Raw genomic sequence first — 18,724 nt, 5'->3', positions numbered from 1 at the left:
GAGTCAGCTGTACTGCGTGCGCAATGACTGAGGAGTGAAAGGGACGCTCAGGGAAGACAAAGGTCTTAGTAGAAATGTTAGAACCTGTGGCTCGCAGGGATGCTGCTGAGCGTGGCCTGACATGCAGCCATGCTGCCGATGTCCTAGCTTCGTCTAGGGCGCACGCACATGTGCAATGCTTGGCTTTGAGGGGCTTATGGTGGAAAAACCCTTTAAGTACCTTCCAATGATAGCAGGCCCTTCTCTTATAAGGGCTCCTTGCACAAAACTCCAGCACCTCAGCGCCGGGTCTCCTACTCTTCTGTAGTGAGTGTTGCTTCAGTATTGTCTTGCATTCCTAGCCCCTGTGTCCTGCCTTCCTTGTTACTGCTTATCTCCTTGTTTCAATCTTGTGTTCTTGTTCTGCCCTTCGTGTCCAGTCCTGCTCTCTGGCCTTACCCCATCCTGGGGTAAGGCCAGAGAGCAGGACTGGACAACAAGACCTCTTGTCTTGTTGGTCCATCTGTGCCTTCTGACTGTGTGTCTTCGTCTCCCCTTGGCCTGTCTTTTTGGAATTGACCCTTTGCCTGGACCCTTACTATTTTTGATTGCTACCTGCCACTGACCCTTTGCTTGGACCCTGACTATTCTTGAGTTCTGCCTGGCTTTGACTTGTTGTCCTGATTACTCCTGTTTACAAACAGCTGCCTGGACACTGTCTATTCTCGCCCATAACCTGCCTCCAACCCTTGCTTGACTGGGACCACCCTCATCCCTGTCCTCTAAGAGACTCTCACCTAAGTCCTGCCAGTCCCTGGAACCCAAGGACTCAACCTGCACAGAAAGGGACTGATAAAGGTGAAGCCCTAATTCAGTCTCTCAGTGAAGAACCTCTGCCAGCTGTTGGTGAGGGCATATGGGGCTTGCCCCACAGGCTGCATCAATCTCACAACAGCAGCAAGGGTCCACAACAGTTGCAAGAAAACTAAATGAATTATTTGCTTAGGACTTTACTGAGGATGTTGCTGGAGAGAATCCTATGCTGGAAAAATTCTTTGAAGGTGATTATTCAAATGAACTGGTGAGCAATAAAATCACCAAGACCTAGATGATATATACCCTTGAGTTCTAAAAGTACTCAAAAATGAAATTTCAGACATTACTAGTAATCTTTAACTTCTCATTCAAATCACCTATGGTACATGAGAACTGGAGGGTGGCCAGCATAACATCCATTTTAAAAAGAGGGCTCCAGAAGTGAACTGAGGAACTACTGACCTGTGAGCCTGAAATTGGTGCTGGACAAAAGGGCAGAATCTGTTCTGAAGAACAAAATTACCGGTCATCTACAGTAGATAGAAACAGTGAGGCCAACATTCAAAGCACATTCAGAGCTATTTAGCTGGATAAAAGGGACTGATGCGACTAAGTAGCTGCCACTGAATATGCGCCCACATTCAGCGGCCACTGCTTAGCCTTATAAGTTCCTTGTATGACTAAAACGTTAGCTGCATAAGTTGTGGGCGGGCAGTGGGAAGATCGGGACAGAGCAAGTTAGCCATATAACTTATGCGGCTAAGCACCGATATTCGGACTTAGCCGCATACATTGTACAGATAAGCCAGACATGCCATAGAGCAGTTCTAACCTTAGCTGGTAAGACGTATTTGGCTAAGCGCTCAGTTCTATGTGTATATTCAGTGGCATAGCCATGTTGACAAGGGTGAGCTGGTGAGTCCACCTGTATCTGGATTTTCAGAAGGCATGTGATAAAGTCCCTCAAGAGAAACTCATCAGGAAATTAAAATATAATAAGATAGGAGAAAATGTCCTATTGTGGACTGGTAATTGGCTAAAGGATAGAAAATGGTTTAGGGCTAATGGTGATTTATTTCAATGGAGAAAGGTCATTAGTGGAGTGTCTCGGTGATCTGTGCTGGGACTGGTGCTTTGTAATATATTTAATAAATGATCCAGGAAAGGGAGTGATGAGTGAGGTTATCAGATTCTCAGTTGACACAAAATTATTGTAAGTTATTATGTTCTTTGCTTAGAATGGCTTTTTGCTGTAATAAGTGAGTCTTAAGCAATTTTAAGTAAATACAATATATATAGATAAAGAGCCGATTGTGAGAAATTGCAAAAGGACCTTGTGAAACTGGGGAATTGGGTGTCTAAATGGCAGATGAAATTGAATGTGGACAACTGCAATCCAAACTATAGATACAATCAAACTAGAGATTCCTCCCAGTTAAGGATAAAGGCCCAGGCAAGGAAATTTGCATTCTAGAAATAATTTAATGGCTGCATAGATGATGTCGATGTGAGCATTTTGGCTTCCTGCATAATGAGCTGATATTTCAAGAACTGCTGAGCAAAGATGGGATCCACTTGTCGAAGAAGGGGCACAGAGTCTTTCAAAACAGAATAGCAAACCTACTGAGGAGAACTTTAAACTAGAAACACTGGGGATGGGTGATCAAAACTTAAGGTAAATAAAATATTAAATACTCCTACAGAAATGGGAAATATGGGAAATAAAAGGTACTATTTGGAAATGTATGGACACAAATGCTCATAGTATGGGGAATAAAGTCCAAAATCTAGAGGCAGTCATGGAATAGGCTGATTTAGATATAGTAACTTTCACAGAGACCTGGTACACAGAAAACCATAACTAGGATATAATTATACCCGGCTACAATCTATTCAGGAAGGACCAGGCAGGAAGGAAGGGAGGAGGCGTGGCATTATATATAAAGAACAGAATTAAAGCAACGGCAATGCTGGACTTACATGGTAAGGAGGAGGCACTGTGGGTAAATTTGGAAAGAGGGAATGGAACATCTGTTTATATTGGTACAATATTGTTATGTCAATTCCCCCTTGGACCAAGGGGGAATTGACATTTCCTGTGTGGAGGAGCCCCATGGGTCTCCACTGTTGGTAGGTGAGGCTGTGGAAGGCAGAGGCCCAGATGGAGCTTCCTCACTACCAACCCACCTTACCTAAGAACATAAGAAATTGCCATGCTGGGTCAGACCAAGGGTCCATCAAGCCCAGCATCCTGTATCCAACAGAGGCCAAACCAGGCCACAAGAACCTGGAAATTACCCAAACACTAAGAAGATCCCATGCTACTGATGCAATTAATTGCAGTGGCTATTCCCTAAGTAGACTTGATTAATAGCCGTTAATGGACTTCTCTTCCAAGAATTATTCAAACCTTTTTTGAACCCAGCTATACTAACTGCACTAAACACATCCTCTGGCAACAAATTCCAGAGCTTTATTGTGCATTGAGTAAAAAACAATTTTCTCCGATTAGTCTTAAATGTGCTACTTGCTAACTTCATGGAATGCCCCCTAGTCCTTCTATTATTCGAAAGTGTAAATAACTGAGTCACATCTACTCATTCAAGACCTCTCATGATTAATTTAGTCTTTCTGCAATGGCCTTATCTTCCCTAAGAGCCCCTTTAACCCCTCGGTCATCTAATGGTCCAACCGACTCCCTCACAGGTTTCTTGCTTCGGATATATTTTTTAAAGTTTTTATAAAGTTTTTATGAGTTTTTGCCTCTATGGCCAACTTCATTTCAAATTGTCTCTTTGCCTGTCGTATCAATGGTTTACACTTCTTGACAATGCTTATGTTTTATCCTATTTTCTTCAGATGGATCCTTCTTCCAATTTTTGAAGGATTTTTTTTGGCTAAAATAGCCTCTTTCACCTCACCTTTTAACCATGACGGTAATCGTTTTGCCTTCTTTCCACCTTTCTTAATGTGTGGAATACAAATAGACTGTGCGTCTAGGATTGTATTTTTAAACAATGTCCAAGCCTGTTGAACACTTTTAACCTTTGCAGCTACAGCTTTCAGTTTTTTTCTGTTTTCCTCATTTTATCAAAGTTTTCCTTTTGAAAGTTTAGTGTTAGAGCTGCAGATTTACTTATTGTCCCCCTTCCAGTTATTAGTTTAAATTTAATCATGTTAAATTTGATCATCAAACCCTTAGGTTGAGCCCTCAGGTGCTGGGGCCAGCTGAACTTAGGTGGGGCCTTTGCGGAGATGGAAGTCCAGGTGGTAGAAGCGTAGTAGGCAGCATGCCGAAGGGCAGAGGCAGGCAGTGAAACTCGTGGTCAAGGTCCAGGCAAGGGTTGAGACAGGCGGAAAAGCTCGTGTTCAAGTTCCAGGCAAGGGCTGAGGCAGGTGGCGAGAAGCGAAGGTCGATGTCCAGTCCGAAGTCAAACCAAGATCAGACGAAGGAAAGGAGAAAGGCGAGGAACTCAGGAATGGCAAACCTCTGCTCGAGAAGGAGTAGCCCTATTACCAAGGCACTGGGTAACAGCAAGGGCCATCCTTATATAGTCCCTGAGTGATGATGTCATCGAGGAGGGTCGCAGGGCTTTTCCCCACCGTGGACTCTTTAAATCCTGGTGAGAGGCATGCATGCTTGCCTAGGAAAACAGTACAGGAATAGAAGTTGGTGGCATACTATACAGTGAGGCTCATCTGCATTGGTGGCACCTAAGCCATGGTCATTTGGGGGCTCGCATCAACAGAGCCACGGGGAAGTGGTCACACAGCTGTGCTGGAGCTGCCTGCAGTTCGCAGGTTCCAGCAGCATCCGATGAGTGAAGGCGTCCACGGGGCTCCGCGAGCGGCAAATGTAACAAATATACAGACCTGCATCTTGGACAGATGAGATGGATAGAAATTTAATGGAGGATATTCACAGGATTGCTGTGAAAGGGGAAGTGCTGTTGCTGCTGCTGCTGCTAGGGGATTTCAGTCTTCCAGATGCTGATCCCAACTGCAGTATCTTCTAGAAGCTTGGAGATCCTCAATTCTCTGCAGACAACTGTTCTGTCAACTGGTAACGGAACCCACATGGGATGGGGCAATACTAGACTTAGTGCTTACTAACAGGGATGGTGGATGATCATCTGAGAAACAGTGACCACCAGATGGTGTGGTTCAATATTAGGATGCAAGAGATGAACGTTCATTCTAAAGTGAAGGTCCTAGACTTCAGGAAAACTAACTTTCTCAAAATGGGGCAGTACCTCAAGGAGTCGTTAGCTGGATGGGAAAATTTAGGAAAAGTAGAAGGGCAGAGGGCAAAGGAGATATCATAAGGGCAACTAATTTTTTCAATATGAAAATAAATAAAGGGAAGATGAAAAAAGTGGCTGTTATGGTTTTCTAAAGAAGTTGCTTAAACGGTAAGAACATAAGAAGTTGACTTACTGGGTCAGACTGAGGATCCATAAAGCCCAGCATCCTGTTTCCAACAATTGCCAATACAGATTATAAATACCTGACAAGTACCCAAATATTAAATAGATTCCATGCAACCAGTGACTATTCCCTAAATCAGGAGTGGGCAATTCCAGTCCTCGAGGGCTGCGAACCAGTCAGGTTTTCAGGATATCCCTAATGAATATGCATGAGCGAGATTTGCATGCACTCTACCTCAGGTGTATGCAGATCTATTTCATGCATATTCATTAGGGATATCCTGAAAACCCAACTGGTTCTCGGCCCTCGAGGACTGGAATTGCCCACCCCTGCCCTAAATCAATATGATGTATAGCAATTTATGGACCTCTACCCCAGGAACTTGTCCAAATCTTTTTTAAACCCAACTACACTGACTGCCTTAAACACATCTTCTGGCAATGAATTCCAGAGCTTAATTGTGCACTGAGTGAAAAAGAATTTTCTCTTATTTGTTTTAAATGTACTACTCTCTAATTTCATGGAGGACCCCACAGTCATTATATTATCTGAAAGAGTAAATAGTTGATTCTCATTCACCTGTTCAAGTCCTTTCATGATTTTATAGACTTCTATCATATCTCTCCTCAGAAGTCTCTTCTCCAAACTGACCAGCCCAAACCTCTTTAGCCTTTCTTCATAAGGAAGCCATTCCATGCCCTTTATCATTTTGGTTGCCTTTCTCTGTACCTTCTCCAGTGCAACTATATCTATTTTGAGATATGGTGACCAGAATTGCACACAGTAAGGTCTCACCAAGGAGCAATACAGAGGCATTATGATATTTGCTGTTTTTTTCACCTTTCCCTTCCTAATAATTCCTAATATTCTGTTTGCTTTTTTGACCACAAAGTCACACTGAGCCGACAATTTCAATGTATTAACTACTAAGACGCCTAGATCTTTTTCCTGGGTGATAACTCCTAATATCGAACTTAACGTGGTGTAACTACAGCATGGGATATGTTTCCGTATATGCACATTAAATTTAATCTGCTATTTAGATGCCCAAACTTCCTGTCTCAGAAGGTCCTCCTGCAAGTTATTACAATTCACTTGCAATTGAACTACTCTAAATAATTGTATGTCATCTGCAGTTTGGCATGCTTTTGGGAACTGTTGAAACACATCTGCAAGGAAAACACATAAGGGAGTCAGATAGATAACCTGTGGACCAGTTTTGCAAAAATCCCCTGGATTGATATTTTCCTGCAATCCAACCCTGGCTGCTAAAATAGAGATCGTGCAATGTTTGAAATCCAATGGATTGCAAATTGCGAGGCTGCATCGTTTTACCAGAGGCAAATCTTGTCAGACAAAACTGATCAACTTTAATTGGATGACCAGAGAATTGGATTAAGGGAGAGCGCTAGATGTAGTGTATTTGGATTTCAGCAAGGCCTTTGACACGGTTCTGCACAGAAGTCTTATAAATAAATTGTGCGCTCTTGGTATGGATTCTAGAGTGACTGACAGGGTTATAAACTGGCTGAGTGAGAGGCAACAAAGGATAGTAGTAAATGGAGTTTTTCTGTGGAAGGGGGTGTTACTTGCAGTGTGGATTGGTTCCTTTCAACACTTTTGTGAGTGAACATAAGAACAAGGGTCCATCAAGCCCAGCATCCTGTTTCCAACAGAGGCCAAACCAGGCCAATAGAACCTGGCAATTACCTAAACACCAAGAAGATCCCATGCTACTGATGCAATTAATAGCAGTGGCTATTCCCTAAGTAAACTTGATCAATAGCAGTTAATGGACTTCTCCTCCAAGAACTTATCCAAACCTTTTTTTAACCCAGCTATACTAACTGCACTAACCACATCCTCTGGCAACAAATTCCAGAGCTTAATTGTGCATTGTGTGAAAAATAATTTTCTTCCGATTAGTCTTAAATGTGTTACTTGTTAACTTCATGGAATGCCCCCTAGTCCTTCTATTATCTGAAAGTGTAAATAACCGATTCACATCTACTCGTTATAGACCTCGATCATATCCCCCCTCAGCCGTCTATTCTCCAAGCTGAACAACCCTAATCTCTTCAGCCTTTCCTCATAGGGGAGCTGTTCCATCCCTTTTATCATTTTGGTCACCTTCTTTGTACCTTCTCTATTGCAACTATATCTTTTTTGAAATGCGGCGACCAGAATTGTACACAGTATTCAAGGTGCGGTCTCACCATGGAGCGAAAGATTGTCAGGAAATGTTTGTCATTTTGCTGATGATACCAAAATTGGTAACAAGGTGGATAGCCAGGAAGGTGTGGAAAACATGATGGCCTAAGTTCTGTCAGCTAAGATTTAATGCCAAAAAATGCAGAGTAATGCATTTAGCATACAAAAAAAACCAAAGAAAAGGTATAGTATTGGAGGTGAAATTCTTCTAAGCCTAAAAGAAAAGCAAGATCTATGGGTAATTGTATTCAATGATCTTAAGTTCGCCAAACAGGTGGATAAAGTAATGGTAAAAGCCAGAAAAATGCTTTGCCGACAGGGAGAGGAATGGTCAGCAAAAAAAGGGAGGTGATATTGCCCCTGTATAAGTCCCTGGAGAGACCTCACTTAGAATACTGTATACATTTCTGGACCCTGCACCTTCAAAAGGTTATGAACAGGATGGAGTCGGTTCAGATGGTGGCTACTAAAATGGTCAGTGGTCTTCATTCTAAAGCATATGGGGATAGACTTAAAAATTTAACTTGTATACCCTACAGGAAAAACGAGATAAGGGAAATATGATAGAGACATTCAAATATCTCAAAGGTTTCCATGCACAGGAGATGAGCATTTTTCAAAGGAAAGGAGGCTTTAGAACGATGAGTCATGCAATGAGGTTGAAAGGGGGGTAGACTCTGGAGTAATCTTAGCAAATATTTCTTTACAGAGAGGGTGGTGGATGCATGGAACAGCCTTCCAGTGGAAATGGTGAAGGCAAAAACAGTATCCAAATTCAAGAAAGCATGAGATAAATACAGGGGATCTCTAAGGAAGGGATGAGTATTATAATGCTAAATTAATTGGATGGATGTACAGACTGGATGGGCCACATGGTTTCTATAAATTTCTGTATGATGGTGGGTTCCATATTAGACTTCACCACCTAGGAAAGGGATCTTAGAGTCACTGTGGATAATACTTTGAAATCATTGGCCCAGTGCACAGCGGCAGTCAAAAAAACAAATAGAATGTGGTATTATAGAAAAGACATGGAAAATAAAACAGTGGATATTATAGTTCATCTGTATTGCTCTTGTATCAATTGATGGTACAACCGCACTTTGAGTACTGCATGTGGTTCTGGTTGCCCCATTTAAAAAATATATAATGGAACTAAAAAAGATGACCAAAATGATAATAGGGATTGATTGACTGCCCCCGTGTGGAAAGGCTAAAAAGGTTAGGACTCTTCAGCCTTAAGAAGAGATGGCTGAGAGGAGATATGATAGTGGTCTATAAAGCATAAGAACATAAGAATAACCATGCAGGGTCAGATCAAGGTCCATGGAGACCAGCATCCTCCATTCTAGGTCACAAGTACCTGGCAGAGCCCATAAAGTAGATATATTTCCTGTTTCTCACTCCCAGGGATTAGAAATAGCTTTCCTTAGTCTACCTGGCTAATAGTGTGTTATGGACTTTTCCTCTGGACCTTGCCCAAACCTCTTTTAAACTCCGCTATCACAGTCATCTTGACCATGTCCTCTGGTAACAGATTCCACAACCTGATTGGGTGCTGAATGAAAAAGTACTTTTTACCGTTTTAAATCTGCCGGTTGTTAATTTCATAAATAGCCATCCTTTATTTACCTGTTCCTCCTCATAATTTTTCATGTCCCTACTCAGTCATCTCTTTTTCAAGCTAAAGAGCTCTAAGCCTTCACAGTCTTTCATCATAGGAGAGATGTTCTAGCCCCTTTTTGTCACTCTCCTCTGTACCTTTTCTATTTTAGCTATGTCTTTTTTGAGATGGGTCAAGAAGAACTGGACACAATAGTCAAGGTGCGGTCCACCATGGCTTGATACAGAGGCAATATGATATTTTTCTCTTTTCTTCTCCATTCCTTTTCAGATCATTCCTAAAATTCTTTTGCTTTTTTTGATTGCCAACGCACACTAAGCTGAGGATTTCAATGGTTGCCCACAAGAATTCAAGGTCCTTCTACTGGGAGGGGACTCCCAATACAGAACCCAGCATTGTGTACCTCTAGTTTGGATTATTTTTTCCTATGTGCACTACTTTGCATTTTCCTGCATTAAATTTCATCTGCTATTCAATTGCGCAGTCTCCTAGTCTCACAAGGTCCCTCTGAAGTATCTCACAATCTACTGCGGTTTTAACAATTTTTTGTCATTTGCAAATTTGATCAACTCACTTGTTATTCCTTATTTCAGATCATTTATGAATATGTTAAACATCACAGGTCCCAGTATCAATCCCTGTGGTACTCCATTAATGATCTTTTCTCATAAGCAAAATTGATCATTTAGTCCTGTTTTTAACCATTTACTAGTCCACAATACTACACTGCCCCCTATCCCATGACATTTTAATTTCCTGTGGAGTCTCTCAAGCAGGACCTTGTCAAATGTCTTCTGAAAATCCAAATGCACTATGGGGTAGATTTTAAAAAACATTTACTCGAGCAAAACTGGTTTTTGCTTGAGTAAATACACTTTACTCCAGTAAGTGGGCTTTTCAAAATTGCTACAATATATGCCATTGAATTGTCCATAGGATTTACTCAAGTAAGTGCACTTTACTCGAGTAAATAGCTTTTGAAAATTGCTACGATAGTATGTCACATTTACATGCGTAACTCCTTTGAAAATGACCCCCTATATCAACTAGTGGATTACGTTCAGGTACTATCGAATAAATGAAGCCTATAGTCTCCCTTTTTAAAGTCCTATGTTATAGCTGTTTTACTTAATATCTTCCCTCCTGTGATTATGTCCAATTTAATTACATTATGATCACTATTGCTTATCCGCTCCCAACACAGAAACCCCTTGCACCAACTCATGCATTCCACTGAGGACTACATCTAAAGTAGCTGCTCTTCATGTCAGTTCTAGGACCAGTTGCTCCAGTAAACAGTCATTTATGGCAAATAGTAACTTAACCTCTCTAGCATGTCCTGATGAGACACTGACTCAATCAGTACTGAGGTAATTGAAGTCTCCCATTATCGATGTGTTGCCAAATTAAATTTTTTTTTATTTCAGCTAGCATTTCTCAGTCTGTTTAATTTGGTCAGGTGGCTGGTAGTATACACCCACTGCTATGCTCTTATCCATCACCCATGAAATTTCAGTCCATAAGGATTCCACAGTGCATTTTATTTCTGCAGGATTCTTATTAAGCTGGACTTGATGGATCTTTGGTCTGTCCCATTATGCCATTTCTTATGTTCTTAATGCTTAATCTTCATATTGAAAAAAAATGATATATATAATAACATTCTCCTAGCATACATTTGTTCCTTCTGTATACCAAACAACACAACGTAAAAAGTATTTAGTTTACATTTTTGCCCTTCTACCCCTTACACAGATCTATTGTACACAAATTCACCATACAACTTGAGTGCGGTGGAATGGGTAAACGAGGAACTATTATTTACCTTTTCAAATAGCACTAGAACTAGAGAACACTCTGTGAAACTAATAGGTAGCCCATTTAAATCAAATTGGAGAAACTTTTTTTTTTACTCAGCGCACAATTAAACTGTGTATCTTGTTGCCAGTGGAAAGTAGTGACAGCACTTACTCATAGCTAGATCAAAAAAGGGTTTAGACAAGTTTCCGGAGGAAAAGTCCATAAACCTTGATTAGCTATGTACACTTGTGAAAACCACTGCTGAACCCTGGTTATGTGCAAGAGGACTGGATCTATTCTTTGGGCTCCTGCTGGGTACTGATGACCTAGACTGGTCACTGTTTGAGACAGGATGCTGGGCTTAATGAATCTTTGATCTGATCCAGTAAAGCATTTCTTATATTCTTAATGTTCACATTTTTATTGAAAAAATATTTAATAATCACCTGGCATACATTTGTACCTTATGTACATCAAAGAACAGAATGTACAAAGTAATTTATTTATATTTTTGCCCCTCTACCCCTATACAGATCTATTGAACACAAATTCACCATTCAACTTTCCTTCCCCACCTACAAGTTCTTATGTTCTTAACGTAATGTGGGTGCTTACTTAGAGGAAAGGTAGCTGAGGCTACCTTTTCTGGCTTTATCTGATTAGATCCAGAAAAAGACACTAGCATCACCATGACTTCTGATCATATCATCTGTGTACTCCCAAAATGTGAAAAAGTGAACACCATGTCACTGTGTTTCTGCTGTGGTAGAAGCCACAGACAGGAGTCGTGCAGATTTAAGAACAGAGGGTTTGTGTGTGGGTTTTTTTTTTTTTTTTAAGAAGAAGAAAGATCATTTTAGGCTTGTCTGCTGCACAGAGTCCAAGACAGGAAGGAAGAGAACTGTGTAAATGAGTCACAGGCATTTGCTATGTGTATTATGAAATCAGTGGAACCATCTGTACCTCATGCATACCATGTGCAGTCTGCGAATCAAGACAAAGGGTCAAAAATCCACGACATCCATCCACAATCATTCAAAATGAAACACCATGTGAGGCACAAGTGGACTCTGGTCAGGGGCCACTTTCCTTTATTAATTTTCAATTATTTCTTTTTAGTGCCTGCTCTATGAACTTTGCGTTAGTGGCGTATACATAAAATTTGTGTAATATGTTTACTTTCCATACATATATGACAGCCTGTACTGTGCAAAGTACAAATGATATAAGACATACTCATTTCCCAAAGCTGACATAAAAAAATAAGACATTCTACAAAAACAACGAGTAGGAAAAACTCTGTATAGTCCTCAGGGAAGCAGGAAAAATAACAGCTAAAGCAGTAACATAGGCTGTCTCCAGCCACAGGGAAGTGGGAGCGGAGGCCACAAACTTAATATGACCAAAGACCGAACATCACCTCAGTCTTAACAAAGGAATCCAGATCTGCGCTTTGCTAATAAGCTCCCTCCTCCCTTCAATAAATACAGACAAGTGTTGGTGTTATAAAAGGCCGCAGTTTATTTCAACAACCCGAGCCCGTACAGTAAACATGTGATCGACAACATGTTGGCCCAACTTGCTCCCCCACCCTTTTCCCAGTTCCATTTTTGCTACTTACCACCACGTCCCAGTGGTAAGCAATTCACCCCTTTTCTTATCATGCCTCGTCCCAGCGATGGTAAGCCGTGGTCAATGAGCTTTAGCCCCTAGCTCTTTTGACCGTCTCGTGCAGCAGCCCCCCTGACTGCATGAGACTCGCCCCCCCCCCCCCCCCCTCCCCATGCCAATTAACAATTTATATACACATTAAACTTGGGCTCGGGTTTCCGCCACAGACAAGGAAGTTTAGCTTCCTTGTTCCCCCACTGCGGCCCCAACAACATCCTGAATAGCCGCCTCTAATCCTTCCTACAGGGTATTATTGAATAAATCCAACCCTACCTCAGACAAATATACACCATCATTCCTGAAAAACCCAGCTAACATTTCCCAAGCCCACTGATGACGCACCCAGAACCCTCCTTGCTGAACTACCCATCTTCCCAGCTGCCATAAGACATAAGAAAATGCCATACTGGGTCAGACCAAGGGTCCATCAAGCCCAGCATCCTGTTTCCAACAGTGGCCAATCCAGGCCATAAGAACCTGGCAAGTACCCAAAAACTAAGTCTATTCCATGTAACCATTGCTAATGGCAGTGGCTATTCTCTAAGTGAACTTAATAGCAGGTAATGGACTTCTTCTCCAAGAACCTATCCAATCCTTTTTTAAACACAGCTATACTAATTGCACTAACCACATCCTCTGGCAACAAATTCCAGAGTTTAATTTAATTTTTTCACCCCATTTTTCCAGATTAGTGTATCTTTAAATATGAAACGAATGATGATGTCAGACCATCCCAATTTTATACTGGGCCACCTTGTCATTATTGATGCTATGTCTTTACGCATGCTGGAAAGTAAAGCTCTGCAGGATTCCTTCCCAATTTCGTTACCTCCCAGATGTATCAATAAAATCTTCGGAACCCCCAGAATGTCAATTTGTCCCTGTAAGAAGGATAACAGATCGGACCATTTCATACCCCTTTTTCCCATCCAACACAATTTCCATTGCAGCTTCTCCAATTGCAGATCAGCCCCGTATGGTCTTTGTTGTGCCTGATGCTGAGCCCAATGCACGAACGAGTGACCCACGACCCAGGCACACTCAAATTCACTGTTAATCCATACTGTTTCTGCAATAGAAGAAAAATTGGTTACTATCGCGAAACCAACTCACAACTTTATTTCCGTATGTAACCTCGAAACGCATTGGATTTCCACCTGCCTATGACTTTGATTGCGCCGTCCGCCATTCCCAATTCAGCCACTGTAGTAGCCGCACCGATATGGAAAGAATGCGAACTGTAACATCTCGCATCACCTCCCATCCCTTCAACTACCTTTTTTAAAACCTTTGAAAATTGAAAACTCGAGAGCGGCAAACCATTCTCGTGAATTAAATAAATACCCTGGACTTTAGGGTGCACACGCATGAACTCCTGCAAGAGTCTCACTGGGCATACTACTGCATGAGCTGCCCTACCCATCCTAATCCAACACCCTCTCCCGTATTGATCCGTCTTGGATTTTTTTAAAAACAAACAAATGCTGTCATTTGATATCAAAACCTGCTCAACCATCAACCCGACCCCCCGTGAATTATTTTTTGAACTCGCTACTAATTCGCTGACGTGCAAAGCTCCAAAGAACGCCAATGAAATAGCTGCTCTGAACAATAAAACTTCGTAATCAGACCAGCAAACATGCTCCAGAAACAACGTCATTTCCACTAAATCCTCATATCTAATGGGCCTCCTCCTATCTCCCCGCCACCTGCGTTCTCTGCGCCACCCTGATAAAACTTGCTTCACTCGAAAACTTAAAGCAGGATTCCGCCAACCCCTCAGCTTCTGAAAGAACGCGAAACCTGCAAGGTGTGCTTTTACAGTAGACAAGGAATATTGATTACACTTGGCCCAACAGATATATTGCACCACCAAATGATCCCCAACTGGCCTCCCATCCCAACCCCTCCCCAGCAGAAATCGTGTGACCTCCTGATTTCCAGCCGTGTACACCGCCCACATAGTCGGGGCCACCGACTTTTTTATGAGCCGCCACTCTTCTTGATCCCTAGGGCCCATAGATAATCCGGACACACCTCTGGTCTCAACTCCGCACCAGGAGCCAACGAACGGAAGAGTTTCCACTTAAAACGAGAAAGAGCATCCGCTATCACATTTTCGACTCCTGGGACATGCTTAGCTGTCAGCCTAACATTCCTTCTTAAACAAAGACTCACCAGCTCTCTTAATAATGAAGATACCATAAGGCATTTGGCGGACAACCGATTAATAACCTGTACAACGCCCAAGTTATTGCATCGGAAAACCGCGCGCTTGTTAGCCAATTCGTTACCCCAAATAGCCAACGCTACCACAATGGGAAACAACTCCTAAAAAGTTATGTTCTTTGTGGTACCTGCAGCTACCCAATCCTTGGGCCATGGCTCGGCACACCATTTACCTTGAAAAAACACCCCAAATCCTGAAGCTCCTGCAGCATCTGAGAACAGTTCGAGCTCTTCATTTGTAACCTTCTTATCTGGCATAATACACACCCCATTAAAACCCTCCAAAAATGCCTCCCACACTTTTAATTCCTCCCTAATAGCCCGCGTTATTCTGATAAAATGATGCAGAGCTCGAATCCCTGCTGTGGCTGACGACAGCCTCCTGATGAAAGCCTGCCCCACTGGAATTACCCTTCCTGCAAAATTTAAGGCCCCAATCAGGGATTGCATTGTTCTCAAGGTAATCTTGTGTGCTCGACTTACTTCTCGCACTAGGTCTCTCAACCTGTTCACCTTGTCTAATGGCAGCCTGGACTCAAGTGCCACTGTGTCTAGCTCAATCCCAAGAAAAGTTAACTTCGTGGTAGGCCCTTCTGTCTTATCATTCGCTATTGGTACAACGAGTCTATTCGCCACCTTTAAAAAACCTTCCAGCTGTTTAATGCACTGTGCAGAGTTCCCTTTCCCGACAAATAAGAAGTCATCTAGATAGTGTAGCATGCTTCTCTCCCCGGTCTCTTGTTCCGTCTGCCATTGCAAGAAGGAACTAAACAGCTCAAAGTATGCGCACGATATTGCACAACCCATAGGCAAACATTTGTCGATAAAGTACCCACCTTCAAAGGTAAATCCCAATAACGACAAACTACTAGGATGAATTGGCAGTAATCTAAAAGCAGATTCGATGTCTGCCTTTGCTAACAGCGCTCCTCTACCTGCGGATTGGACCAACTGTAATGCCACATCGGTAAAGTATACTTTACCGAACAATTGCTCCTAGGGATAAAATTGTTAACGGACTTGCCTTTTGGGTAAGACTGGTTCAAAATAAGCCTACATTTCCCTGGAATCTTTTTTGGAATTACAGCTAGAGGGGATAACTGCATTTTTTTAAAAAGTGGGTCCCTGAATTGGCCCGACTATGCGCTCTAAAACTATTTCTTCTTTTAATTTATCTGCCGCAACATCTCTTAAACTCACCACTGACAGCATTCTTTGTATTGCCCCCCTCCCCCGGCCCCGTGTAAGGGATGCAAAAACCAAACTTAAAACCCCTTCTTAGTAACCCTGCTGATTTTTTAACTGGGTAAACACTTAAACTTTTAATAAGTTCCTCTAATATTATGGGCGAAAAAGCCTTATCTAAATGAGCCTCATTGTTTCCTGCCTCTGCGCGAGGAGGCACTGGTGCTTGCAGAGCACTTGGAAGATGGGTGCACACTGCTGCAAACTGTGCAAACATGCCTGAACTTACATTCAGGGAATAAACAGGTGGTTTTATTAAACCTCCAGCAAACGTCCCCTCCACCCCCTGCTGTCTTACCTGTCCCCCCTCCCTTAACCACACTTCTTTGGCCTAGAAAGGAATCGCTATTGCCCCCCAAGTTACTAAAACGCTTCTGCTCCCTAGACCTTTTTGCCCACCAGCACACCTGTTTGTCATTTGTGTGAGCCACAGGTTAATAGCCTGTGTGCCCCAAGACATATGCCGGGTACCCTCCATTTTATCCCGGAAGCGCTCATCATAATTGAGCCAAGCCCAACCTTCATAATCCTTAAACGCCCCCAGAATACTGTCGGCATATGCCAACAGAGACCCATAGTACTGCGGTTGGAAATGACCCACAACGCTAGCCAGCTGCAAGAAACCTCTCATCCAGTTCAATATGTTCTTGGACACTTTAGGTCCGGCCTCTCCCTCATTCTTCTTTTTGTGCCTCCTTTTTTCCTTTCTCCCCCCTCTTCTACCCTCTAATAATTTGAATATATTAACATATTTGCGTTTCCTTATCCTCCGCCTCAACCGCCTTGGCACTTCCTCCCACAGCTCGGTTAGAGACGCTAAAGCAGGATGGTCCATATCCTGCATAGGGCCTGACCTAAAACTGGACCTCCTCTCCCTTTCTGACTCGCTTGAGGAAGAACTAGAATATTCATCCGAACTACTATCCGAATCAGAGCTGGACCTCCTGTCCCTCCTTTTCCTTTTCTTTTCTTTTTTTTAACCTGCATGCTCTTATGCAACTCACCAGCTGCACCAGTGCACAAAGTCAGTCCTGGCTTCTCCAAATCCTGAACTCCGGTCCTCCTTCGTCCAGCCTCATGACGAACTTCTGAGACTTCAAAAGCTCTGTCCCTCCATGCTTCCTGCTTAGAAGTGCCTGGATATTCTTCACTCTCAACCTCTGCATGAGAAACAGAAAAGCCAGGAGAACTGCCCACAAACCTGCTTAGCCCATCCCCCTCCCATTGAATTTCCCTGGGAATAGAGTGAGACCTCTGTACTTGCACTCCCTCCCACTTCTCACCAGTCCCCCCATCCATATTCATTCTAATCCCCATTGTACCAGGAGACTTGATCCTCTCCTCATAAGACCTACCCCAAGGCTCCGCAGGCAGACAGCCTGAAGAACTGCTCCTAAGCCCTTGATGAACCTGCAAGCACGACCTGCCAGGGGCCAAGAATAACTCCTGCTCCTGCAGATCACTTTGATCTTGAAATTCTGCAGACCTGGGAAGAGCTCCATGCAACCGAGGATCCACCTCCCTTGCCCTCTGCAAAGCTACCCCTTCTGTCCCCCTAGCTTTTGCAGTCACAGGTCTGTGCTTGCCCCCTCTGCACGCTGAGCTGAAAAGCAGCAGAGATATCATTGTCTCTCCCTGAAGCAGGCTCAAGGAAATGAACCTTCCTACTGCTAGCCAGAGGGACTCACAGCAGGAGGGGGGCTGCCAACCAATGAAGACTGCGAACCCTCCCCCTACCTGCAGCTGGCCTGGGCTGCCCTTTGAGAACACCTTTTTTCTTTTTTGAAGCGTTAACACTGGTCACTGGCAGCCCTCCTGAATTAGAAGGGGGGGGGGGGGGTCAGACAACAAATCCCCTGACACATTGAGGGAAATCTCAGGGGGGCAGGACAAACAGGGCTAGGAGAGGGGGGAGGGCCCAGCCTTGGGCCCGCTCTCACAAGACCCAGAGAGGGAGAAACTTCTGCTGTCTCTAAACTTGCCTGCTGAGACATGCCTGAAACCACCAGGTCCTCAGCCAAGGGAAACCTCCGAGGCAAATCACTGCCCTTCCTGGCTACGGCTGCCGGCCCTCTCTCTGGACACAGGGCTCCTGCGCTGCATGGAGCAGCCTGGGGGGGGGGGGGGGGAGGGGGCTGCCATGATCTGGAAAGGAACTGCTACCAGGGCGCAACAGAAGGGTAAGCTATTTATAATTTATTGCTGAATGGATTATTTATTTTTTTTTTTTTTAATATAAAGAGTTCTTCTGAATTGAATAGATATTTAAACTGAACGTACACCCTGAGAAAAGACAAATTTGTCACTGGGAAACAAAACCGAAAAGCCCCGCTCAATCTGAGCTCCCTCCCTCGCTCCGTGCCTGCTCTGACTGAACTTAGAACCCTTAGCAGCATTCACCAATGGGAACGCCAGGATTTTAAATCGCTGGCAACTTGCCATTGGCCAATGCCTTGCAGCTCCCCCCCCCCACCCACACTCGAACCCTGCCTTCGCTTGCCTTTGCCTTTGTTACGGCTAGCGGCAAGGGACAAGCCCATGCCACTGCTCACTTGTGATTATCCCTATGGTACTGGCATTGTTATAACAATTATGTATGTCCTCCCCCCACCCCCCCACCCCTTTTTTTTTGTGTTTAAATACTTTAAATGTATTACTTTAGGTAACACGTGTGCACGTTGTCATGCCAATAAAGTTTCCTGAATATGAATGAATGAGAGA

At 43.2% G+C, this 18,724-nt stretch overlaps 2 protein-coding genes across 2 annotated transcripts in view; one reads left to right on the top strand and one right to left on the bottom strand.

Annotated features, from left to right (window-relative positions):
- PTPRD (protein tyrosine phosphatase receptor type D) overlaps positions 1-18,724 on the top strand; it is a 1,482,181-nt gene that overhangs the window by 302,431 nt on the left and 1,161,026 nt on the right. The window lies entirely within an intron of this gene.
- On the bottom strand, positions 13,119-18,024 carry LOC115093507. Its single transcript, XM_029605344.1, has 2 exons — positions 17,008-18,024; positions 13,119-13,598 (listed from the first exon to the last, which is right to left on the bottom strand). The coding sequence occupies exons 1-2, from the start codon at positions 17,627-17,629 to the stop codon at positions 13,186-13,188; spliced, it is 1,035 nt and encodes a 344-aa protein (XP_029461204.1). The 5' UTR covers positions 17,630-18,024; the 3' UTR covers positions 13,119-13,185.

This window comes from Rhinatrema bivittatum, chromosome 1 (assembly GCF_901001135.1).
Source record: "Rhinatrema bivittatum chromosome 1, aRhiBiv1.1, whole genome shotgun sequence".
In the NCBI taxonomy this organism is placed as follows: domain Eukaryota; kingdom Metazoa; phylum Chordata; class Amphibia; order Gymnophiona; family Rhinatrematidae; genus Rhinatrema; species Rhinatrema bivittatum.
The sequence above is the reverse complement of the archived record's forward strand: the minus strand, read 5'-3'. Positions and strand labels throughout refer to the sequence as shown.

Coding starts and splice junctions, on each gene's coding strand:
- LOC115093507 (XM_029605344.1), bottom strand. CDS start 17,629: ATGATATCTCTGCTGCTTTTCAGCTCAGCGTGCAGAGGGGGCAAGCAC. Junction 13,599..17,007: donor TTTGTGCACTGGTGCAGCTG/GTGAGTTGCATA, acceptor CTTCTATTGCAG/AAACAGTATGGATTAACAGT.